This window comes from Gorilla gorilla, chromosome 4, assembly GCF_029281585.2.
Source record: "Gorilla gorilla gorilla isolate KB3781 chromosome 4, NHGRI_mGorGor1-v2.1_pri, whole genome shotgun sequence".
NCBI classification, from domain to species: Eukaryota; Metazoa; Chordata; class Mammalia; order Primates; family Hominidae; genus Gorilla; species Gorilla gorilla.
In genome coordinates, this window is record NC_073228.2 from 27,534,054 (window position 1) to 27,560,644 (window position 26,591).

At 45.6% G+C, this 26,591-nt stretch overlaps 1 protein-coding gene across 14 annotated transcripts; it reads right to left on the minus strand.

Moving 5' to 3' along the window:
- MILR1 (mast cell immunoglobulin like receptor 1) lies at nucleotides 1–26,591 on the minus strand. 14 transcript variants are annotated; one of them, XR_010133757.1, is made up of 11 exons: nucleotides 26,374–26,489; nucleotides 26,242–26,283; nucleotides 22,649–22,918; nucleotides 17,846–18,130; nucleotides 14,592–14,702; nucleotides 9,986–10,075; nucleotides 9,026–9,082; nucleotides 8,862–8,930; nucleotides 7,895–7,975; nucleotides 5,382–5,945; nucleotides 1,862–3,123 (listed from the first exon to the last, which is right to left on the minus strand). XR_010133757.1 is itself a non-coding variant. In XM_055386845.2 (10 exons), the coding sequence occupies exons 1-9, from the start codon at nucleotides 26,426–26,428 to the stop codon at nucleotides 7,923–7,925; spliced, it is 1,032 nt and encodes a 343-aa protein (XP_055242820.2). In that variant the 5' UTR covers nucleotides 26,429–26,489; the 3' UTR covers nucleotides 387–547; nucleotides 7,895–7,922. The 14 variants fall into 14 exon arrangements, 12 of the variants coding, with proteins under 12 accessions (XP_055242823.1, XP_055242820.2, XP_018882291.3 ...); XM_055386845.2 differs by lacking the exons at nucleotides 1,862–3,123; nucleotides 5,382–5,945 and adding an exon at nucleotides 387–547; XR_010133758.1 differs by lacking the exon at nucleotides 9,986–10,075 and having other exon boundaries at nucleotides 26,374–26,552.

The following is a 26,591-nucleotide window of genomic DNA, read 5'->3' on the forward strand; positions in this document are numbered from 1 at the left end:
TGTACTCCAGCCTGGGTGACACAGTGAGACGCTGTCTCAAAAAAAAAAAAAAAAAAAAAGGAAGTGGTAGTAGTGTCTGTTTGTTTCTTTTTTGGGGTTGCCAGCAACCATTGATTAATACCTCAAGTGGTGAGTTCATTAAAGCTTGCAAAATGGTGATATTCTATCTTCCTTCTTTGTTGGCTAGAGTACTTTTTTTTTTTTTTTTTTTTGAGTTGGAGTTTCACTCTTGTTGCCCAGGCTGGAGTACAGTGGCGCAAACTCAGCTCACTGCAACCTCCGCCTCCCAGGTTCAAGTGATTCTCCTGCTTCAGCCTTTCCAAGTAGCTGGGATTACAGGCATGCGCCACCACGCCCTGCTAATTTTGTATTTTTAGTAGAGATGGGGTTTCTCCATGCTGGTCAGGCTGGTCTTGAACTCCCGGCCTCAGGTGATCCGCCCACCTCGGCCTCCCAAAGTGCTGGGATTACAGGCATGAGCCACCGCACCCGGCCGTTTGCTAGAGTACTTCTATGAAGAAAAGCTTCTCACCGAGTATTTGCTTACCTAGAGGTGTGGGAAAGGTAGGATAAATGCTGGATTATTTAAAGTAATTATTCCTTTTGATGCTCAAATTGTCCCATCTTTGGCCAATGGGAACTTCTTCAAGTTGGCCTCAAGTCTTTTTTTTTTTTTCCTTGAGACAGTCTTGCTCTGTCACACAGTCCGGAGTGCAGTGGTGCGATCTTGGCCTACTGCAACCTCTGCCTCCTGGGTTAAAGCCTCCCTGCCTCAGCCTCCTGAGTAGCTGAGATTACAGGCGCCTGCTACCACACCTGGTTAATTTTTTGTATTTTTAGTAAAGTTTCACCATATTGGCCAGGCTGGTCTTGAACTCCTGACCTCAGGTGATCTGCCCACCTCAGCCTCCCAAAGTGTTGGAATTACAAGTGTGAGCCACTGTGCCTGGCCAGCCCCAAGTCTCTTTGACACACCTTACTAGTCTTTGATAATTTCCTTCTAATAACTACTGTAGAGATTGTATATTCCAAGGAGCTCTGGGGTTTTTTTTTATTGGAAAAAAGTGGACACCATACTTTGGATACTAGGAATGCTCATTGATAGAAGGCAGTCTTTGTTTCTAGGCCTTTCCAGTATTAAGAGCTAGCAAATATAGGAGAGTGTGTATTTCCTCCCTGAAAAAAAAAAATTGGCCAGATGTGGTGGCTCATACCTGTAATCCCAATACTTTGGGAGGCTGAGACAGGAGGATCACTTGAGCCCTGGAGTTCGAGACCAGCCTAGGCAACATAGACCACATCTCTAAAAAAAAAGCTTTGAAAATTAGCCAGTCATAGTGGCTCAGGCCTATAGTCCCAGCTACTTGGGAAGCTGATGGGGGGGTGGATGGCTTGAGCCCGGGGAGTCGAAGCCACAGGGAGCTTGGATCACACCACTATACTCCTGCCTGGGCAACAGAGCAAGACCCTGTCTCAAAAAAAATAAAAAATAAGGCCGGGCACGGTGGCTCACGCCTGTAATCCCAGCACTTTGGGAGACTGAGGTGGGTGGATCATTTGAGGTCAAGAGTTCAAGATCAGCCTGGCCAACACGGTGAAACCCCGTTTCTTCTACAAATACAAAAATTAGCTGGGCATGGTGGCAGGCGCCTGTAATCCCAGCTACTTGGGAGTTTGAAGCAGGAGAATTGCTTGGACCTGGGAGGCAGAGATTGCAGTGAGCCAAGATCACGCCACTGCACTCCAGCCTGGGCAACAGGGTGAGACTCCATCTCCAAAATAATAATAATAATAACAAATAAAAAATAAATTATGAGTTCACACCAATATTTTCCATTCAAATTCAGGACTGCAGAGGGTCTGAGGTTTGTATATCTGTTTTAATCAGTTTTATTAAGATACAATTTACATACAATAAATTTACCTTAAACTTTTAAATGTACAAATTGATAACCATCTCCACAAAAGCAATGTAGAAAATTTTCATCACCCCTTAAAGTCCTCTTACACTTTTTTTTGAGACTGCCTCAGTAGTAACCACTGCTAAATTTATCAGAGAACTGCACACCTGGATTGTATTTTGACAGAACTTCCTTCCAACCCAATTGCTTTTAATAATTTTTTATGATAAATTTTTACCCAAAATGTTATAGAATTTATTTACAAAGAAATTCCGTAAGTTGTATTTCTCCTACTGGTGTGGTATTATGCTAAGGAAACAGGTCTGGAGTCATGAAATCCTGAGGTGTCTAATTTTTCTAACCTGTAAGTTTCTGTGCTACTGCAGATCTCAGTTACTGTCTCTGGGGGTGGGTGTGTGCTGCGGAAGAGTCAGAGGTAAGGCACTAGTCCATTTCCTTCCAGGACAGTTGAGAAAGAAGGAAATGAGCTCCAGTCATCACAAATCCACTGTTGATCATTCCTCTGGCCAGGTCTCCCCTTTAAATCCTTAGGGAGAAGCAACACTCAGAAAAGACAACTTCTTTAGTCGTAATCCCCCATCCCTGAGAGTAGAAGAGGCAGAAGGCCAAAAAGTTGACCACACATGTTTGCAGCTCCTCATCCCAGCAAGATTTCTGTGCTGCCCTGGTGTTACCCTGCAGATGCCACCTTTTCCCAGTTTTCTACTGGATTATTGGTCTTTCTCTTAATGATTTGTAAAAGTTCATAATATTATGAAACTTCATACAATATCTGAGACCTGGGCTCAAAATACAGTCATGCTTCGCGTAACAGTGGAGGTCACTGTTTGAACAGCATAGAGTGTACTCACACAAACCTAGAAGGCATAGCCTGCTACACGCCTAGGGTGTGTGGGATAGTCTATTCTTCCTAGGGATAAACCTGTACAGCACGCTACTGAACACTAGGCAATTGTAGCACAATGGTAAGCATTTGTGTATCTAAATGTGTCTAAACATAGAAAAGGTACAGTAAAAACACGGTATTATAGTTTTATGGGACCCCATTTTATATTTGGTCCATGAATGACTGAAATGTTATTATGCAACACATCATGGTGTTTTCTCCCTAGTTATTCTTTTTTTTTTTTTTTTTTTGAGATGGAGTCTTGCTCTGTCGCCCAGGCTGGAATGCAGTGGCGCAATCTTGGCTCACTGCAACCTCCACCTCCCAGGTTCAAGCAATTCTCGTGCCTCAGCCTCCCCAGTAGCAGGGACTACAGGTATGTGCCACCACACCAACTAATTTTTGTATTTTTAGTAGAGACGGGGTTTCACCGTGTTGGACAGGCTGGTCTCAAACTCCCAACCTCAGGTGATCCACCTGCCCCATGGGATTACAGACGTGAGCCACTGCGCCCGGCCCCTAGTTATTCTTTGGATTTAGTTTATGATTTCTAAATGTAATTTTTAAATGTTTCATCTAATTAAATGATTTATCTAATTAAATGTAACAATCCTTTATGTTTTCTGGGTTGTGAGTCATACCTATAAAAGTCCTCCCCACTTCAAGATTATTTTTAAATCCCCCGCATATTCTTCTAGCCCTTCTGTGACTACATCTATCAGAATTAATTTTGTTGTAAAGAATGAGGTAGGAGTCCAACTTTTTTAATGTGATTCTCAAGTTTTTACAATATGTTGAATAATCCATCTTTTCCCCATTGATTTAAGATGCCATATTTATCCTATACTAAGTTACTGTACATATTTAGAACTACATCCGGACTTTCCGTTCCATTGTTCTACTTGTTCAATCACATACAAATATGTTTGTAGAGACAGGGTTTCGCCAAGTTGCCGAGGCTAGTCTTGAACTCCTGGGCTCAAGCAATCCTTCTGCCTTGGCCTCCCAAGGTATTGGGATTATAGGCGTGAGCCACCACACCCACCCCTATTGTTGCCATTGTTCTAGTTGCTGTGATAGAGGAAATGTTGGGAGGTGGTGTATCTGCCACCTCTGTGTCCTGTGTCATATCCCTGGGCCTTCCCTCTGACCCAGCAGCATCTGAGGGTCTACTCACTTTGCACTGATAGTGTCTTGCTTCAATTGCACAATACACATGTTCACTTTCTGTCCTGGGGTGTTTGCAGTGCCTGGGGTGAGACACTGAGGTAAGCCTGCTTGGAATACCCACATGCTAGTCTAGAAGTGGGGGAGGTGTCGCTTTCTGGGGTGATCCTCAACCAGTGAGCGTTGGACACCAATGGATAAATGCCTCTCACTATCAATCCTCAAGTGGACAATACTGAGAAGAGGCTCTTGGGCTCTTCAGAAGATTCCAGTGGGCTCACGTCCAGCTGCCCACCACAGTGCTCAACTCAGCAAAACACTCTGGTACTGGTTTTTCCCATGGCGCATTGGGCCTGCTTCCTAGGGCCACCTCCTACATAAATGATGTGCATAGAAGGCCTTATTTCAGGCTCTGCTTTCAGGTCTGGTCCAGGATAAAACAAGGGACCAGAAGTCCCTAGAAAGCAGCCTCAGGGAACAAAATTACCCCCTAGGGATGGATGGCAACAAGGACTCCCTTGCTGGTGATAGGTAGGCAGTGAGAACCCTTAGAACGCCACAGCTCCACAATTCCTAAGACCTTCCCTTGCCATGTGGAATGAGGTTTAGAAAGAAATGAGGCACTAGTGGACGCCAGCATTCCAGCACTTGAAAGGTTTGGGGCAATGCTAATTATGTGGATTGTGAAGTTAATTGGCTTCTCTTAGCTGCCTTAGAAGATTTGCAAGGAGAAAATGAGAGGCTACGGGTTCAGGGCAAGCTGTGAAACCCTGATGACAGGGTTTAAGCCACTCTCATTTATCACAGCCAGCTGGAAGGCTGTGCTGAAAGCCAATTCCAGGATCTGATCGAAAGGGTGGGCCAACCATGGAGGAGATGGAATGAGCACATCTAGCAGTTCTGCTCTGCTAACTTCTGACACTGACAGGGGCGGGGTAGGCCTTGGGATGTGGACATTTGAGAATATGAAACTCCCAATGCCCGCAAGCGCTCTTGAGAAGGAGAACAGCCACTCTTATTAGAAGACCTCACATGAGGCAGGCGCTTCACAATATTTTTTAAATTATTGTGGTAAGTTATACATAACATAAAATTTTTTACCATTTTAACCAATTTTAGGTGTGTAATTCAATGGTGTTAAAAACATTCATTCATATTGCCGGGCGCAATAGCTCATGCCTGTAATCCCAGCACTTTGGGAGGCCAAGGCAGGCCAATCACTTGAGGTCAGGAGTTTGAGACCAGCCTGGCCAACATGGTGAAACCTCATCTTTACTAAAAATACAAAAATTAGCTGGGCATGGTGGTGGGTGCCTGTAATCCCAGCTACTTGGGAGGCTGAGGCACAAGAATCGCTTGAACCCGGGAGGCAGAGGTTGCAGTGAGCCGAAATCGTGCCCCTGCACTCCAGCCTGGGCAACAGAGAGAGACTCTGTCTCAAAAAACAACAACAACAAAACTCATATTATTGTGCAACCATCACCACCTTCCATCTTTTTTCCAGAACTTTTTTGTCTTTCCAAACTGAAACGCTGTACCTGTTAGCCAGTCACTCCTCTTTGTCCCCTGCCCCCATCCCCCAGGAACCACCATTCTATTTGCTTCACTACATTTTGCTTGTCTTCTTTAAGATCCATCCTTGTCTCCCCTATAGCTTAATAACCAGGGTCGGGTCTCAGTGGAGCCTGACAGGGTAAAGGCAGTTCCTGATGTGAGTGGCAATTGCTGAGCCACACAAAGACTGCAGCATCTGCGGACGCACTCTTCCAGGAGCCAGAGGAGCCCACAGCAGCGTGGGTCTGAGCGTGCTGAGGTGGTGAGCGTGGATATAAGACTAGATCAGGAAATGGAGGGCCAGGCGAAGTGGCTCACGCCTGTAATCCCAGCACTTTGGGAGTCCGAGGTGGGCGGATCACTTGAGGTCAGGAGTTGAAGACCAGCCTGGCCAACATAGCAAAAACCTGTCTCTACTACAAAATACAAAAATTAGCCGGGCATGGTGGCACACGCCTATAATGCCAGCTACTTGAGAGGCTGAGGCAGGAGAATCGCTTGAATCCGGGAGGCAGAGGTTGCAGTGAGCCAAGGTCACACCATGGCACTCCAACCTGGGCGACAGAGCCAGACTCTGTCTCCAAAAAAAAAGGAAATGGAGGTTTAGTGTCATGTCAAGGACACCTGGAACTGGCCCTAAGCATGCATGATGGGTCTCCTTGAAGCTTGGATCCCACAGGACTCTACAGCGGAGTGGTCCAATACAGGATCCACAGCAAACCAGAGGCAATGCTACATTCTGAGGGAAATAGGGTAGTTGTACTTGTTAAAATGATAGGATTTTGGATATGCTGGGTTAAATAAAATATATTATTCCAATTCATTTCACCTGTTTCTCTTCTTTTCTCTTTCCTTCCTTCCTTCCTTTTCCTTTTTCTTTTCTTTTCTTCTTTTCTCTTTTCTTTTCTTAACACAGGGTCTCACTCTGTTGCCCAGGCTGGAGTGCTGTGGTGCAATCTCGGCTCACTGCAACCTCCGCCTCCCAGATTCAAGTGATTCTCATGCCTCAGCCTCCTAAGTAGATGGAATTACAAGTGCCCGCCACTGTGCCCAGCTAATTTTTTTGTATTTTTAGTACAGACGGGGTTTCACCATGTTGGCCAAGCTGGTCTTGAACTCCTGACCTGAAGTGATCCACCCACCTTGGCCTCCCAAAGTGCTGGGATTATAGGCGTGAGCCACCGTGCCCGGCCATCTTTTCATTTTTTTATTGTGTCTACTAGAAAGAGTGACAAGTGCCCATGTGGCTGACATTATATTTCTATCGGACAGTGCTGACCAGTGGAAAAGATCATGGAGATGCCAGACAGGTGTGAGCAGAATATTGAAGAGTCAGAAGGCTCAGAGAAGGATGCATGTTCGGATGAATTTATTCTGGGAGACCCTTTATTTACTAAAGCGATTCAGGGCTGGGCACGGTGGCTCAGGCTTGTAGTTCCAGCACTTTGGGAGGCCGAGGCAGGCAGATCATCTGAGGTCAGGAGTTCAAGACCAGCCTGGCCACCATAGTGAAACCCCATCTCTACTAAAAATACAAAAATTAGCTGGGCGTGGTAGCAGGCACCTGTAATCCCAGCTACTCGGGAGGTCGAGGCATGAGAATCGCTTGAACTGGGGAGATGGAGATTGAAGTGAGCCAAGATCGCGCTACTGAACTCCAGCCTGGGCAACAGAGTGAGACTCCATCTCAAAAAAAAAGAGAGAGACAAGAGAGAATATAAAAGGCCACGTGAAGACAGAGGCAGAAGTTGAAGGGAGGCAACCACAAGCAATGTCTGGAGCCCCAGAAGCTGGAAGAGGCAAGGAGGGTCCTCCCCACAACTTTTGGAGGGAGCACGGCTCTACAGAAATGGTTGCTCTAAGCCACCAACTTGTGGTCATTTGTGGCAGCAGCCCTAGGGGACTAAAACATTCTCCCTCCCCCACAACTCAACTCTGTGGGCTCTCTCCCTGGAACATGACCGGGAAAGGCAGCACATCAAGGCACACCTTTGGCATTAGCTAAATCTGGAGGGCTAGCTAAATCACGAACATCAATGAATATCAATATCTTTTGTTTTTTTGTTTTTTTTTTTGAGATGGAGTCTTGCTCTTGTCGCCCAGGCTGTAGTGCAGTGGCACGATCTTGGCTCACTGCAACCTCTGCCTCCCGGGCTCAAGTGATTCTCCTGCCTCAGCCTCCCGAGTAGCTGGGACTACACACACACACCACCACACCTGGCTAATTTTTGTATTTTTAGTAGAGATGGGGTTTTTGCCATGTTGGCCAGGCTGGTCTCGAACTCCTGACCTCAAGTAATCCACCTGCCTCAGCCTCAAGTTTGCTTTTTGTTCATGGAAATCAGCTTCATAAAAAGCATCTTACCCTGAGATGTAGTTTGTTTCTGTAAATTTCAGAAGTTGAGTTCAGAATAGACATATCCAGATTTATAAGAATCACAGGCTTCTGAAATATAAGAGAGAAAATAATTTACTTAGGATATGTGACCAGCAAGGCTGTTTTTAAAAATCCTATTTCTAGTAGCTGGGTGGCCTGACAGAACCAGGTATTAACTAATTTTTTCCTGGACTGTGTTAAATAATTTATTCTTGAAAATGTTAGCTGGGCATAATGCCTCATGCCTGTAATCCCAACACTTTGGGAGGCCGAGGCAGGAAGATTGGTTGAGCTCAGGAGTTCAAGACCAGCTTGGGCAATATAGCAAGATCCTTGTCTCTATCAAAAAAAAAAAAATTAGTCAGACATGGTGGTGCACACCTGTAGTCCCAGCTACTCAGGAGGCTGAGGTGGGAGGACTGCTTCAGCCCAAGAGGTAGAGGGTGCAGTGAGCTGAGATTGTGCCACTGCACTCTAGCCTGGGCAACAGAGTGAGAGTCTCAAAAAAAAGGAGAAAGGCAGGAAAGAAAGAAAGAAAAGAAAGAAAAAAAGAAAGAGAGAGAGAGAAAGAAAAGAAAGAAAAGAAAGAAAGAGAAAAAGAAAGAAAAGAAAAAAAGAGAGACAGAAAGAAAGAAAGAAAGAGAGAGAGAGAGGGAGGGAGAGAGGGAAGGAAGGAAGGAAGGAAGGAAATGTTTGAGTAGTGATCCTGTAGCCTCCTCTCTGGGTTTTTTTTCTATGACATTCCCCCACCACATCTTTCCCTCTTCCTCACCCTCCATCTCCTGATGAGATTTTTTTAGGAGCTGGGGTGCTGGTTGCCATTGGTTCCTTGCGGTGTGCCTGCATTGCTCCCACCCACCCCATTAACGGGTTCCTGAAGTCCCTGAATATAATGACTTCAGAGGGACCACCTGTCTCATTTCACCAGTACCTCTTATCCCAACCTGTGGCTCACCTTGCTCTCTTGGTGCCACCTCCTGGAACACGGGGGTGGCATACTGTAGCTCCTGGGAGTGTTTGGCCTCTGGGCAAAAGATAAGGAATAGGAATTATTGGGCCAATTATGTGAATTTCTAAGCGCATGAGGGCAGTGGAATAGACTCTGCAGAACATGCTCACCATCTTGGGCTGTGGAAACACACGGCCTGGATCCCACTTCTGGCACAGATTCCTCCTCTGTAAAATGAGAATGACATAAATTGGGGGTTGGTGGAGTTTGTGTTAGAAAAGGTCGGTAAATTGCTCAGCAATGAGTCTGGAATGTGGCCATGTAGGCTGGGATTGTTCCATTGTCAGCTGATGATAGGGTTTGACTGTGTCCTCACCCAGATCACATCCTGAATTGTAGTCCCCATAATCCCCACATCTCATGGGAGGGACCAGGTGGAGATAATTAAATCATGGGGGTGGTTTCTGTCATACTCTTCTAGTGACAGTGAGTTAGTTCTCACAAGATCTGATGGTTTTATAAGGGGTTTCCCCCTTCCATTGGCTGTCATTCTTCTCTCTCCTACCACCTTGTGAAGAAGGATGTGTTTGCTTCCCCTTCCACCATGATTGTAAGTTTCCCGAGGCCTCCCAAGCCCTGCGGAACTGTGGGTCAATTAAACCTCTTTCCTTTATAAACTACCCCATCTCAGGTATGTCCTTATAGTAGCATGAGAATGGACTAATACATCAGCCGAGGCGCTGGGTCTTGTTTACTGCAAAGCAATATGCAATGCCTGCTTTGAGAGGTGACCATGAAAGACTGTGAAACACAGTGTGGATCATTCTGAACAGATGTGAAAAATCTCCAAGATACGTTGTACATGAAAAAAAAAAAACAAAATCATGGTGTAGAAAGTCATACCTACAATATGCTACAATCACTATCATTTGTTTATTATACACACAGAATATCTGTGGAAGGATTTAAAAAACTGGTTATTACCCCTAGAAAGTGGGACTGGGCATCAATAGACATTGAACTCTATCCCTTTTGCTCCACCCCCCCACTCCCGTATGTCTGTACAACCTTAACAAAATAAAAAGACAAAAACCTGAAACCACCCAAAACACGCAACAAAGTTCTCTTACTTGCTTGTTTTTCAAGGATATTTACATAGATTCCAACTTCCATGGCTGTGTCTCCACGGTCCCTGGGCACATTATTTCTCATAGCTTTTCCTACGTAAATTGGTAGGAATCATCAAATTAAACCAATTCAGCCACATTTTTCTCATCTCCTCGGCCAAGGAGCAGAATTCCCTCATAGTTCTGAAACAGAGAGTGACTTGCTCCAATGGCCCAAACTGTTGTCTAACAAAGGAAAACTATAGACTCAACAGGGAGTCTAGACACCGCTCCTCCAAGCCAGGGGCTGTTCTGATTTATTTTCCTGGCCTTCAGAGGAACATGCTTTGCCTATCAGATTATGCCTGAACTAGCCAGACTTATTTTCTTTCCTTCGCTGAACAGAATAGTCTGTGGAAGCTTTGTAATATCTTCAAGAGAGTGTAAATGGCCTATTGAATTCTTTTTTTTTTTTTTTTAAGATGGAGTCTCGCTCTGTCGCCTGGGCTGGAGTGCAGTGGCACTATCGTGATCTCGGCTCACCGCAACCTCCGCATCCTGGTTTCAAGCGATTCTCCTGCCTCAGCCTCCCGAGTAGCTGGGATTACAGTTGTGCACCACCATGCCCAGCTAATTTTTGTATTTTTTTGAGACGGAGTCTTGCTCTGTTGCCCAGGCTGGAGTGCCATGGTGCAATCTCCGCTCACCGCAACCTCCGCATCCTGGTTTCAAGCGATTCTCCTGCCTCAGCCTCCCGAGTAGCTGGGATTACAGGCATGCGCCACAATGCCTGGCTAATTTTTTGTATTTTTAGTAGAGGCGGGGCTTCACCATGTTAGCCAGGCTGGTCTCAAACTCCAGACTTCAGGTGATCAAAGTGCTGGGATTACAGGCATGAGCCACTGTGCCCGGCCAGCCTCACTGAATTCTATTGTAGCTCCAGCCAGTAATCAAAAATATTAATACCACTTTTGCAAGAACCTGGACTTTTTATAAGAAGGAGAAACATGTTTTTAAGACATATGAGATGGGGGCCAGGGTGCAGTGGCTCACGCCTGTAATCCCAGTGTTTTGGGAAGCTGAGGTGGGAGGATCACTTGAAGCCAGGAATTCAAGACCACCCTGGGGAACATAGTGAGACCTTGTCTCTAAAAAGAATTTTGTAATTAAAAAAAAAACAAAAAACTGTAATCCCAGCACGTTGGGAGGCTGAGGCAGGAGGATGGTTTGAGTCCAGGAGTTCAAGACTAGCCTGGGAAACATGGTGAAACCTACAAAAAAAAAAAAAAAAAAGCCAGGCATGGTGGTGCGCGCCTGTGGTCCCAACTACTCAGGTAGCTGAGGCAGGAGGAGGCCTGGGAGGTCAAGGCTGCAGTGAGCCATGATTGTACCACCGCACTCCAGCCTTGGGTGATGGAAGTGAGATCCTGTCTCAAAAAAAAAAAAAAAAAAAAGTCAGGCACGGTGGCTCACCAGCCTCAGCACTTTGGGAGCCCGCAGTGGGCGGATCACGAGGTCAGGAGTTCAAGACCAGCCTGGCCAACATAGTGAAACCCCATCTCTACTAAAAATACAAAAATTAGCTTAGCGTGGTGGTGGGCGCCTGTAATCCCAGCTACTCAGGATGCTGAGGCAGGAGAAATGCTTGAACCTGGGAGGCAGAGGTTGCAGTGAGCGGAGATTGTGCCACTGCACTCCAGCCTGGGCAACAGAGCGAGACTCTGCCTCAAAAAAAAAAAAAAAAAAATTAGCCAGGAGTTGTGGTGCATACCTGTATTCCCAGCTACTAGGGAGGCTAAGGTGGGAGGTTACAGTGAGCTATGGTGGCACCACTGCACTCCAGCCTGGGCAACACAGTGAAGCCCCATCTCTAAAAAAAAGAAATGAAATAAAATAAAATCTTAAAGATGCATCAGATGTATAACTTGTGACCTCTGTATTCAAGTTTTATGTCAACTGAGTCCCTGACTTCTCTGAGTTGTGACTCTCTGGAGATGGTTCTCAATTGGTTCTCTTGCCAGTTCTGACAATATCTCCATGGCCCATTCCACAACTCAGAACACTGAGGCTCAGAAGCAACAGCCTGAGGGGCTTGTCCAACAGCCCTCAGCTTGCTGATGGGGGCCAGTGCTGAGACCCAAACTGTCTTTTGTGTAAATCTTCATATCCTTCTGCACTCGTGTGTCAAATGAAAAAACCACTTTGAAGGCTTAACCAGTGGTGGCCATAAAACGTGAGGAATGAAAAGCAGTAACTCGGCTGAGTGCAGTGGCTCATGCCTGTAATCCCAGCACTTTGGGAGGCTGAGGTGGAAGGATCGCCTGAGTCCAGGAGTTCAAGACCAGCCTAGGCAACACAGTGAGACCCCGTCTCTAAAAAACATTTTTTTAAAAAAGCTGGAACTGAGGCTTCTAATAACATTGACAAGTTTTCTGCTAGATGTAGCACTTAAGGTGGGGAAGAGAGAAATGATGCTTTTTTGTTTCTGTTTTTGTTTTTTTGAGTCTGGTGTGTTTAATAAAGTTTTTAAAAAAATCTTATAGTAGAATAGATTATACTTTTACATTGAAAATCTAGAAAGCATAGAAACATAGAAATAAAAAATATGTATATATTAGGTTGGTGCAAAAGTAACTGTGGGCCGGGCGTAATGGCTCACATCTGTAATCCCAGCACTTTGGGAGGCTGAGGCGAGCAGATCACCTGAGGTCAGGAGTTCAAGACCAACCTGACCAACATGGTGAAACCCTGTCTTTACTAAAAATACATGGTGGTGGGTGCCTGTAATCCAGCTACTCAGGAGGCTGAGGCAGGAGAATCGCTTGAACCAGGGAGACAGAGGCTGCTGTGAGCCGAGATTGCACCACTGCACTCCAGCCTGGGCAACACAGCGAGACTCCATTTCAAAAAAAAAAAAAAGTAATTGTGGGTTTTGCCATAAAAGTACGGCAAAAATTGCAATTACTTATGCACCAACCTAATATTTTTAATACTTCCAGCTCCAAACAATTGTAAACCTTTTGAAGGTGTCTTTTGTGCTAATGGGATGACGCTTGTTTGTCCTCATGCACTGAACCTCCCCTACGTATGTGGCAGATCTAGAGTCACACAAGGCAAAGCTCTCGCTTGAGGCACTTGCAGTCAGGAGCAGCCGCACCACTTGCAGTGCCCAGTGCGAAACGAACACTGTTCACAGGCCTTAAACTTGTGTTTAATTAAGAACACAAGTTCTTGGCCCGGCACAGTGGCTCACGCCTATAATCCCAACACTGTGGGAGGCCGAGGTGGGAGGATTGTTTGAGCCCAAGTGTTCGAGACCAGCCTGGGCAACATAGTGAGGCCCCGTCTCTATTTAATATAGAATAAAAAAAGAAGAGAGAGAGAGAGAAAAAAAAAAAAGAACACAAGTTCTTAAAGTCATGACCAAGGACATCTTTCACAAGCAGTCATACAAGGAAAAGGGCCTCTTGTTTAAAAACATTAATAATTTCACACCCACATTCCTAGCATTATTAAACAATAGACAAAAGGTGGAAGCAACCCGGGTACCCATGGGGGATAAATGGATAAACAAAGTGTGGCATATTTATGTACAATGGGGCATTCTTCAGTCTTATCAAGGAAGGAAATTCTGACACAAATGACAACATGGATGAACCTTGAGGACATTAATCGAAGTGAAATATGCCAGTTATGAAAGGATAAATGCTTCTACTTCCATGAGGTGCCTAGAGGAGTCAAACTAATGGAGATAGAAAGCAGAATGGTGGTTGGCAGAGCCCGGGGGAAGAGGGGATGGGGAGCTAGAGTGTAATGGGGACAGAGTTTCAGTTTGGGAAGATGAAAAAGTTCTGGACATGGATGGTGGAGAAGGGTGCATGACAATGGGAACGTGCTTAATGCCACCAAACTATGCATTTAAGCAGGTTAAAGTGGCCCATTTACTGTTATGTATATTTTACCACCATTAACAATTTTTAAAAGAGCGTACAAAAAATTATGAAGAATTTCAAGATGCAGCCGGGAGCAGTGGCTCACACCTGTAATCCCAGCACTTTGGGAAACTGAGGCAGGTGGCTCACCTGAGGCTGGGAGTTTGGGACCAGCCTGGCCAACATGGTGAAACCCTGTCTCTACTAAAAATACAAAAAATTAGCTGGGTGTGGTGGCGGACACCTGTAATCCCAGCTTCTTGGGAGGCTGAGGCAGGAGAATTGCTTGAACCTGGGAGGCGGAAGCTGCAGTGAGCCGAGATCGCACCACTGCACTCCAGCCTGGGGAACAAGAGCAAAACTCTGTCTCAAAAATAAATAAATAAATAAATAAATACCAAATGTGGAGTTCTTCTTGGCACAGGGCCCTGTGTGACAGCACAGGCTGCATGTCTGTGAAGCCAGCTCTGCTTGCCCTCAATCAGAAAAGGCTTTCCCTGGAGAAAGAATTACCCTCTGCATGAACCGTTCAGGAAGTCTATTCCATTCCCGCCACCCTTTCTCATGTTTTCCTCCTATTTTCATTTTCTCCCTATTCTATTTCCAATCCCCTTTTCTCTTTCTCCTCACCCTCTGTCCTGCTGTCTGTATCCCAAACCCATGGGAAAACGGGTGGTAAAGCGACTAAAAGAACTTACTTGTTTTGTATTTGGGCAGTACCCAAAAAGCCAGAATTAGGATTATCACCACCAGCAGCAGTAATAACCCTGGAAGTAGTAGCTTCAGACAGAAAGGACAGCTGTCTCCGCCTGGAAGAAGACCGCATCCACTGGTGACCATAGCATTTTCTTTTCCAATGACAAGCCAGTAAGTGTTTTAGAAAAGGTGATGTCTCCCAAGTTAACCAATGTACTATGCACCCAGGTTCCCAAATGGTCATGACATCTAAAACTCACGGGACTTATTAGTCAATAAAGTTCTTGACTGGGCGTGGTGGCTCACACCTGTAATCCCAGCACTTTCAGAGATCAAGGTGGGAGGATTTCCTGAGGCCAGGAGTTTGAGACCGGCCTGGGCAACATAGTGAGGCCCTGTTTCTACAAAATAAATAAATAAATAAATAAAAATTAGCCAGGTGTGATGGCATGTGCCTATGATCCCAACTGCTCAGGAGGCTGAGGCAGGGGGATCGCTTGAGCCCAGGACGTGGAGACTGCGGTGAGCTATGATTGTGCCACTGCACTCCAGCCTGAGTGACAGAACCAGACCCTGTCTCAATAAATAAGTTAATAAATAAATAAAAATAGGTTGAGCTCAGTGGCTCACACCTGTAATCCTAGCACTCTGGGAGGCCAAGGCAGGTAGATCACCTGAGGTCAGGAGTTTGAGACCAGCCTGGCCAACATGGTGAAACCCCGTCTCTACCCAAAATATAAAAATTAGCTGGGCCTGGTGGCGCGTGCCTGTATTTCCAGCTACTTGGGAGGCTGAGGCATGAGAATCGCTTGAATCCAGGAGGCGGAGGTTGCAATGAGCCGAGATCATGCCATTGCACTCCAGACTGGGTGAGTGAGACTCCATCTCAAATAAATAAATAAATAAATAAATAAATAAAATAAAATAAAATAAAAATAATAAAGTTTAAAAAGTCATGACCAAGCACATCTTCCACAGGGGCCACCCAAAGAAGAGAAAAGCAGCACAGAATTTAACAGGACGAATACCAGCAACATTTCTGGGATCATGAGCACCAGAAAAGCCTGGGTGTTTACTGGGCAAGGCCCTGAGCCCTGGTAGCATGTTTCGTGTCATCCAAACAACTGCCAGTTGTTGAGTTTTAGCTGTAGGCCAGACACTGTGTTAGGCACTTCGCCTGTGTTGCCTTATTTATCCCATTGGCATCACTCCCATTTTATAGATGAGGTGAGTAAGGCTCACGGAGGTGAAATGACTTTCCTAAGGTCACACAGCCAGTGAATGGAAGGGCTGTGACTCATAGCCAAGTGCCTGACTCCAGCAGGCTGCCTCACTTGTTAGACCACACTCACTGAATACCAGGGCGTGGGCTCTGTTCTGAGGACCTGGCTGGGTGAAGTGGTCAATGTCCAAGTGTGCCTTGTGCCTTTGCTAACCTAGTTTTTCTTTTCTTTCTTTTTCTTTTTCTTTTTTTCTTTGAGACAGGGTCTCGCTCTGTTACGCAGGCTGGAATGCAGGGCACGACGATCACAGCTCACTGCAGCCTTGACCTCTCAGGCTCAAGCAATCCTCCTACCTCATCCTCTGAGTAGCTGAGACCACAGGCATGCACCACCACACCTGGCTAATTTTTTTTATTTTCTGTAGAGACAGGGGTTTGGCCATGTTACCCAGGCTGGTCTCAAACTCCTGGGCTCAAGTGATCTGCCAGCCACAACCTTCCAAAATGCTGGAATTACAGGTGTGAGCCACTGCACATGACTTAGTTTTCCTTCTATCCTTCTACCTTGACAAATGCACCTTCAGAAGGACCTGGAAGGTCAGGTTTGAATCTGGAATTCTCAGACTTTCCAGAGTTTGGCATCAGGACGTGGCAGCATGGACAGAACCCACTGAAGTCCCGGGCTGCCCCGCTCCCGGCCTGGGCTCTGACCTGCACCCTAAGGGGCCTTGCATGCACATGGACGCCCCAGCCCACATGTGCAAACACCATCCACACCCCCCATAAACAGCTCCCTTGGCTCAGGTTCAGGGATGCTCATACCCTCACTGTGGGCCACTCTCGGGAGGATGAGCTGGGGGAGAGACTGGTACAGGCCCTGGAAATGGCTTCTGATCTGATTGGGCAGGGGATTTTGGTCCAGGTACCCAGAGTTTGGAGCAGAAAAGTGGGAGTATAGGGTCCAGGTGGCTGCATCCCCACGGCTCCCTGAACCCCTTAGCCTAGGGGAAGGTGCATAGCCTGGAGGTACCAGACCAGAGCCCACTAAACACAGGGCTTGGCCAGAGGCCTCTCTTGCCCTGAGCCAAGGGTGGTGCAGGAGTCTGGACTCACCATCATTAGCAGTGGAGCAATAAACAGCCAAGCAGGAGGGCATGGTATTAGAAATCAGTACAAGATGGCTAGGCACAGTGGCTCACAGCTGTTATCCCAGCATTTTGGGAGGCCGAGGTGGGCAGATAGCTTGGGGCCAGGAGTTCGAGACCAGTCTGGCCAACATGGTGAAAACCCATCTCTACTGAAAATACAAAAATTAGCCAAGCGTGGTGGCGGGTGCCTGTAGTCCCAGCTACTCAGGAGGCTGAGGCACGAGAATCTCTAGAACCTGGGAGGCAAAGGTTGCAATGAGCTGAGATCGCACCACTGCACTCCAGCCTGGGCAACAGAGTGACACTCTGAAAAAAAGAAAAGAAAGAAAGAAAGAAGGAAGGGAAGAAGGAAGGAAGGAAGGAAGGAAGGAAGGAAGGAAGGAAGGAAGGAGGGAGGGAAGGAAGGAAGGAAGGGAAAGAAAGGCAGGCATACAAGAAGGAAGGAAAGAAGGAAGGAAAAGAAAGAAAGGCAGACATACAAATGATGAAAAAACAAAGAAAACCAAAAGACCTGGCAGTTCTAAGACAGATGCAAATTGGAAGGGCAGGGCAGAAAGTTTTGCAACAAGTCCCCCTCCTGCTCCAGCTTCTAGGCCTTTCTGTGGTTCCTTTATGGCAGAAAGCAACCCCATGAGAGTTTGCATGGACTCTACCAAAGAGACCCTTCAAGTGATCTGCCAGCCACAACCTTCCAAAGTGCTGGGATTACAGGTGTGAGCCACTGCACACGACCTAGTTTTCCTTCTATCCTTCTACCTTGACGAATGCACCTTCAGAAGGACCTGGAAGGTCAGGTGGCCATGGTGGGAAATGGGTGGGCAGAGGAGCAGCTGCAGCTTCTGGAAGTGAGTTCAGACCTGGCTGAAAGAACTCAGGTTGCTCTTACCTGTTGAGGGCATGGTGACAGGTTGACTGTATGTTGCATAGTTAGGCAATCTGTTTTTAGCTTCACACCTATACTCTTCCTCTTCTCCAGGATTCTTCTTGGTTAAGTTAAATTCAGCAGGCTCCCTGTCGTACTTGGAAATAGCTGGTGATATGGCAACATGGTTTTCAAAGAAAGTGTAATTGATGGGCAGCGAGCCATTGACTGAGAGGCAACGAAATGTTATATGTCGGTCTGTTTCTGTTTGAATGACCATAATGTTCAGCACTGGGGCAGTCACCGGGTCTGGAAGAATGAAAGTGAACATGAAAAGGATAAACAGACTGGGTGTGCTCACTCAGACCACAAATACGAGTGGAACCCTTACTCCACTCCAGGCTGTGGAACCAAGATGAACGACCCCCTTCCTGAGAAGTCAAGAAGCTCACGGCCCACTGGGAGATGCCAATGGGCATGTGGCCAACCCCGTGCAGTGTGTTGTTAGCCGAGGTTCTCAGCTGAGTGCTGAGAAAGCCAGAGAGTGGAGGGCATCTCTCTGCTTTGAGGAATTGGGGTGCAAGCTTGCCCTTCCTAGAATTCACAATCTATTTATTGTTAATAATGAATATGATTTCGTCAATGATCCAGTTCTAAGTATGAAGCTGAGAAGTGCTTTTTTATATTTATTTTTATAGACATAGGGTCTTACCATGTTGGCCAGGTTGGTCTTGAACTCCTGGCCTCAAGTGATCCTCCCACCTTGAATTCCCAAAGTGCTGCGGTTACAGGCAGGAGCCACCACACCCGGCCCAAGAAGTGCTTTTATTCTCAATCCTTGTAAATTTACAGTGGGTTTTTTTAATCCAAAAATATCATTTTCTTTTCAATGTATTTATTTATTCAGAGACAGGGTTTTGCTCTTTCAACCATGCTGAAGTGAAGTGGCACAATTATAGCTCACTGTAACCTCAAACTCCCAGGCTCAAGTGATCCTCCTGCCTCAGCCTCCCCTGTAGCTGGGACTACAGGTGCACACTGCTGGCTAATTTTTAAATGCTTTGTAGAGACAGAGTCTCACTATGTTGCCCGGGCTGGTCTCAAACTCTTGGCTACAAGTGATTTTCCCACCTCAGCCTCCCAAAGTGCCGGGATTTCAGGTGTGAGCCACCACGCCCAGCCCCAAAAATATCGTTTTCTCCAATTGTAATTTTATTTATAGAACTCAGCTGCACAATTATCTTTCACTTCCTCCAAATAGCAGGAAGTAACCCTGCTAACTAGATTCAAGAGAAATTCTCAACAGGAAATGGGTCTGCTACACTCTGTTAGATCATAGCCTATTCTATGACCTAACAGAAAAACCCAGCTATACATTTTATTATATATATATATAATGCATTAATAAGACAGTATTATAGGAAAGGAAGAAAGCTGTTAAGTATCTATCATGTGCCAGGCGTGCCATTCACATGATCTCATTTGACCTTCACGACAGTCTTGTAGTGTGGATAGTATCATGCCCATTCCACAGATGAACCAACTGTGCTTCAGAGAGATTGAGAAATTTGCCCAAGGTCACACAGCTAGTAAATGGCCGAGTCGGGACTGACTTCAAGAGTCCACACTTAAAAACAATTTTTTTTTAATTTACTTTCTTTTCTGTTTTGAGATGGAGTCTCACTCTGTCACCCAAGCTGGAGTGCAGTGACACGATCTCAGCTCATTGCAACCTCTGCCTCCCAGGTTCAAGCAATTCTCCTGCCTCAGCCTCCCAAGTAGCTGGGGATTACAGGTGCCCACCACCATGCCTAGCTAATTTTTGTATTTTTAGTACAGACAGGGTTTCACCATGTTGGCCAGACTGGTCTTGAACTACTGACCTCAAGTGATCTGCCCCCACTCAACCTCCCAAAGTGCTGGGATTACAGGCGTGAGCCACCGCAGCCGGTCCTGTGTTCTCTTTAAACATTTGATGAGTGAGCACTTTGGGAGGCCGAGGTGGGCAGATCACGAGGTCAGGAGATTGAGACCATCCTGGCTAACATGGTGAAACCCCGTCTCTACTAAAAATACAATAAAAAAAAAAAATTAGCCAGGCGTGGTGGCGGGCGCCTGTAGTCCCAGCTACTCGGGAGGCTGAGGCAGGAGAATTGTGTGAACCCGGGAGGCAGAGCTTGCAGTGAGCCAAGATGGTTCCACTGCACTCCAGCCTGAGCAACAGAGCAAGATCCATCTCAAAAAAAAAAAAATTTTTTTGATGAGTGAATCAGTGATTAATGAATTTGTGTTTATGGCTCATAATTTCAACCCTTACTGGGTTGGGGACAACACTATGTTTTAGGCCTCATTAAAAACCCAGTAGTACAATTGCTTGCATGGAGTAGGTACTCAGTAGTGCCTATCGATCTGGCCTAACTGAAGATGATACAGTTTTATAATCTACCAAGATAGTTTTATTACCGGACTCTGTAATTACCCTAACAAATTGCAGGAAGGTCGTGCACAAAAAACATATGAACTGATGGGCTTATTGCCGAGCGCAGCAGGAGTCTGACCGCTAGAGAATACCATCAGCTGTGTTCCTGCCCTCACATATCCATCGTATTCCAGTACCATGTTTGCAGGGATTTTCCCCCTCCTTCTTCCTTTTCCTTTCACAAGGAATATACTCAGTTTATGTCCAAAGATCATTGGGATTTTTTTTTTTTCTTGAGACAGGGTCTCTCTCTGTCACCCAGGCTGCAGTGCAGTGGTGCAATCACAGCTCACTGCAGCCTTGAACTCCTGGGCTGAGGCAATCCTCCCAACTCAGCCTCCTGAGTAGTTGGCACTATAGGCATGCCACCACGCTCAGCTACATATATATATTTTTTAACTTTTTGTAGACACACAGTCTCCATATAGTTCCCATGCTGGTCTCAAACTCCTGGGCTCAGGTGATCCTCCCGCCTCAGCCTCACAAAGTGCTGGGATTACACCTCTGAGACACCGCACCTGGCCAAGATAATTGGTTCTAACCTGGAGTCCGTAGCATTCTCTAAAACCTTATGCAGAAATTTGTATATGTAGTTTTATGAGCATTTCTCTGGAGAAGATATTCATTGCTATCATTGCTATCATTGGACCTAAAAAGCTAAGAATCACTGAGCTACAGCAATGTCACCCAGTAGAACTTTCTGTGATGATGGGAATGGTCTACATCTGTGTTGTCCAATGTGGCAGCCACCAGCTACAGGTGTGGCTATCAAAGCCTTGAAATGTAACTGAGACTGTGGAGGGAAATTTTTTATTTCATCTAATTTTAATTAACTTGATTTTAATTATGGCACGTGCTTGTAATCCAAGCTATTCAGGATGCTGAGGTGGGAGGATCTCTTAAGAACAGGAGTTTGAGGCTGCAATGGGCTTTGATTGCCTGCGAGTAGCCTCTGCACTCCAGCCTGGGTGACATAGGCTATTAAATAAATAAATTTTGGCCAGGAGCAGTGGCACACGCCTGTAATCCCAGCACTTTGGGAGGCTGAGGTGGGTGGATCACCTGAGGTCAGGAGTTAAGACCAGCCTGGTCAACATGGTGAAACCCCATCTCTATTTAGCTGGGCATGGTGGTGCATGCCTGTAATCCTAGCTACTCGGGAGGCTGAGGTGGGAGAATTGCTTGAACTCGAAAGGCGGAGGTTGCAGTGAGCTGAGATCGCACCACTGCACTCCAGCCTGGGTGACAGGGCGAGACTCCATCTCAAAAAAAAAAAAAAAAAAAAGAAATAAAATAAAACAAAATAAACAAATAAATTTAAACAGTACCGTACTGGATAGCATAGACATAGAGGACCACTCAAGAGTTATCAGGAAGTCAGAGTCCCTACGCTTTGAAGACTCCAGGTATAACATACATGTGTTACCTAGAAGCCTTCTCTCCTCTCACAGGAGTCCATTATCAAGGTCACCTTCACGGATGAGGCCCTTAATGCTAGGCAGTAACAGGCTTGGGGTAGGAAAATGGGACAGAAAAACACAGAAGTAGTGAGATGTGGCTAGGCAGGAGGAGTGCTAGCGGATGGGGCCCATGACACTAAGGAAGCAGTGGGAAAGGCGTGGGGCTTTGAAGACCCTCTCCAAGGGGCCCAAGGCTTCAGAAAAAAAAAAAAAAAAGTGATTTTTGCCCACACAATGGGAATCACAGAATAAAGTTTCTAGAAAAGACCTCAACAATTATTGTTGAGATAAAAGACTTTTGCCTAAAGATATAAGACTATTATCTGACATGGTCGAAAGTCTTTGAAAGAGAAGGTGAAATGGAATGATTAAGAATAGAGAACTCACTGGGCATGGTGGCTCACGTCTGTAATCCCAGCATTTTGGGAGGCTGAGGCGGGCAGATCACCTGAGGTCAGGAGTTCGAGACCAGCCTGACCAACATGGTGAAACCTCGTCTCAAGTAAAAATACAAAAATTAGCCAGGCATGGTGATGGGTGCCTGTAATCCCAGCTACTTGGGAGGCTGAGGCAGGAGAACGCCTTGAACCCAGGAGGTGGAGTTTGCAGTGGACCATGATTGCACCACTGTACTCCAGCCTGGGCAATTGAGTGAGACTCTGTTTCAAAAAAAAAAAAAAAAGAATAGAGATCTCAAAAGTTAAAAAATTAAAAGATACTTCCTGTTGACCAGGTCTAAAAATAAATAAAAAATAAAAAAAGAATAAAGCTCGCAGTAACATACTTTGCAGGTTCTTAAGTGTTCACAAGGATCATGGAGAGCCCCTCATAGAACCAGAAAGTACCCTATAAATTATAGGGGCTCCAAGAAACAGGCACTCTACTTACCGACAATCGTGAAGCTGAAGTCACGACTGTATTTTGAACAGCTGGTAACTTGGGCTTTGCATTTGTAGGGGCCTGATTCACGGGCTTCTGTGATGCTTAGGTTAAAAATCGCAGGTTCACCTTTTCCATCCTGGCTTCCCAGGTGTGTCTTACGTCGAAACAATGAATAGGTGATCTGCAGTGATTTGTTCTTATGGGAACAAAACATAGATACATTTTGACCCTTCATAACCACATTAGTCTTTGAGTCCAAACATGGAGAAGGGAATTCTGAAAAACAAAATGACACAAGAAAAAGTCCTTGTTAAGATCCTGGCCAGGCAAGGTGGCTCACACCTGTAATCCCAGCACTTTGGGCGGCCGAGGCAGGTGGATCACTTGAGGCCATGAGTTTGAGACCAGTCTGGGCAACATGGCAAAACCCTGTCTCTACTAAAAATACAAAAATTAGCCGGCATGGTGGTGGGCACCTGTAATCCCAGCTACTCAGGAGGCTGAGGCAGGAGAATTGCTTGAACCAGGGAGGCGGATGTTGCAGTGAGCCAAGATCATGCCACTGCACTCCAGGCTGGGTGACAGAGTGAGACTACCTCAAAAAATAAAAATAAAAATAATAATAAATAAAAAGTTCTTGAAGTTGGGTGTGGTGGTTGACGCCTATAATCCTAGCACTTTGGGAGGCTGTGGTGGGAGGATCACTTGAGGTCAGGAGTTCGAGAACAGCCTGGGCAACAAGTGAGACCTCGTCTCTAATTTTTAAAAAACAAAACAGAACAAAAAAAAAAAACATAGCTAGGACCAATGGATGGCTTGGGTGGAAGACAGATTTAGACTCTTCGAAAATGCTTTTGAAAATGCAATAAACTCTCCTCCCACTCTTTGATCTGGACAATTAACATTTTCTCAGTCTTATATAAACTCAACTTTTTTTTTTTTTTTTTTGAGACAGAGTCTCACTCTGTTGCCCAGGCTGGAGCGCAGTGGCACCATCTTGACTCACCACAGCCTCCACCTTCCAGGCTCAACTGATCCTCCTGCCTCAGCCTCCTGAGTAGCTGAACTATAGGCACACACCACCATGCCCAGCTAATTTTTGTAGTTTTGGTAGAGACAGGGTTTCACCATGTTGTCCAGGCTGGTCTTGAACTCCTGACCTCAAGTGACTGCCTGCCTCAGCCTCCCAAAGTGCCGGGATTACAGGTGTGAGTCACTGTGCCCCGCCATATAAACTCAACTTTAAGACAAGACCTAAACTACCTTTCCAACCAAATAGCCATCCCTAAGTTTTTTTTATATAGGAATGCTAGAGCTTTTGTGGCCAGTAAACATGAAAAAGATGCTCAACTTCACAAGTAATGAGGCAACTGCAAATTAAAACAACACTGAGATATCATTTTTCACTCATCAGATTGGCACAAATTTTAAAAATGATTGGCCAGGCATGGTGGCTCATGCCTGTAATCCCAGCAATTTGGGAGGCTGAGGCAGGCAGATCTCTTGAGTCCAGGAGTTCGAGACCAGCCTGGGCAAATGGTGAAACCCTGTCTCTACTAAAAATACAAAAATTAGCTGGGCGTGGTGGTGCATACCTGTATGGCACTACTCAGGAGGCTGAGGTGGGAGGATCAATTGAGCTTGTAAGGTCGAGGCTGCAGAAAGCTAAGATCGCACCACTGCACTCCAGCCTGGGCGACAGAGCAGAGACTCTGTCTGAAAGAAAGAAAGAAAGAAAGAACGAAAGAAAGAAAGAAAGAAAGAAAGAAAGAAAGAAAGAAAGAAAGAAAGAAAGAAAGAAAGAAAAAAAGAAAGAACCCTAAATAAAATTTAAAAGTAAAAGTGATTATATCCACCACTGGGGAGTGGGTGGGGAAACTCACCCACCATTGGTGACTGATAGGATACGATCAGCCTTGTTGGGAGGGCAACTTAGCAGGGTCTGTAACAATTTAAATGTGTATGCCCTCTGACCTTGCAATTTCAATTCTAGAATTTCATTCTACAGAGATGCTTTCAAGCTCTCATGCATCCACAAAGGACGTTGTGTACAAGGATGTTTATTGTAGCATTGTTTATATTGCCCCCAAAAAGCGGAGCAATAAAAAAGGATGGTTAAACGAATCATGGCTGAGTCTTAAAATACCATGCAGCTGTTGAAAAAGAGGAGCTAAGGCTGGTGTGGTAGCTCATGCCTGTAACCCCAGCACTTTGGGAGGCAGAGGCAGGAGGATCACGAGGTCAAGAGTTCAAGAACAGCCTGGCCAACATGATGACACCCCATCTCTACCAAAAAACAATACAAAAATTACCCAGGCATGGTGGCACATGCCTGTAATCCCAGCTACTCGGGAGGCTGAGGCAGGAGGATCCCTTGAACCCAGGAGGCGGAGGTTGCAGTGAGCCGAGATTGTGCCACTGTACTCCAGCCTGGGCAACGAGAGTGAAACTCTGTCTCAAAAACAAACAAACAAAAAAAGATAACGAATATAAAGTGACTGTTGATAACGGCTGCTTCTGGAAGTAGGAAGGGGAGAAGGATTGGAGGAGGATTATAACAGAACTTTTACATTTTATACAGTAACAACCACCACCTTGGCTATCACTTATGGATGGTTTACCATATGCCTGGCACTGTGACGAGGAGCAGGGATTGTCTCATTTGATCTGCACACTAGCCTACCAGGTAGGTGCTTTTATTAGCCCACTTCACAGATGAAATAAATTACGGTGTCTCACGCCTGCAATCCCAGCACTTTGGGAGGCCAAGGCGGGTGGATCACGAGGTCAGGAGATCGAGACCATCCTGGCTAACGATGTGAAACCCCGTCTCTACAAAAAATACAAAAAATTAGCCAGGCTTGGTGGCACACGCCTGTAGTCCCAGCTACTCAGGAGGCTGAGGCAGGAGAATCACTTGAACCTGGGAGGCGGAGGTTGCAATGAGCCGAGATTGCACCACTGACTCCAGCCTGGGCGACAGACTGAGACTCCATCTCAAAAAAAAAAAAAGAAAGAAAGAAAGAAAGAAATTAAGGTCAAACTGGGTATGTCATGAGCTCAGGCTGCTGGCTAGTAACTAGTAGAACCAGAGGTTAGACCACTTCCCAATGTATATTTCTAGTGTTGCTTGAATTATTTCACAATGATTCTGTGGGCTTTTTTATTTTGTTTTGTTTTTTTAAGAAACGAGGTATCACTATGTTGTTCAGGCTGGCCTCAAACTCCTGAGCTCAAGCAATCCTACCCCATTAGCCTTCCAAAGTGCTGCGATTACAGGCCTGAGGCACCACACCCAGCCTGTGTGTTGGCTTTCTAGTTAAAACACAACAACCATAAAACAACAATAACAAGGAAAGTTAGAAAACTTTCATTGTGAGAACAAATTTCATTATTTTTCTCACTGAGTCTCAGAAAAAAATGCTGCAATCCCCTCCCTAAAATCATTTTATTTTAAATGATAGATAATTGAAAAGACTGTTCTTTGGTTGTTCATAAAAGCTCAGAAACACTTTTGAATGGACGCTTATGTTGCAATCAGACTGTCTCACCACTTCAGTGAAAATGGTTTCAATAAGAAAGAAGTAAATGAAACTTACCGTTTGTTTTCATTGCCTCACAATCCAATACAGCTTTTCTACCTGAAACAGAAAAGGAACACGATAAAGCTCACTTTCCACATGACGCGTTGGCTTGGAGGTTCGAGCCTCAGAATGATGAGGGGGGCTTACAAGTGACAGAAGAAAATATGCTCCAGAAGAGGAGCCTGTTCAAATGGCTCCACATTCTCCCAAACGAAGTCCAAGACGGGGTCAGAAGGCATAGTAGAATCACAGTGGTGAGTCACTCGGAGAACTTCCTCTTTTTCTTAGCCAAGTTAAGGAAATCAGAGGGTTTGGATGAGCTTTGCATAATACTTGTTTGTTCGACCAATCTGTCTTCCTCTGTG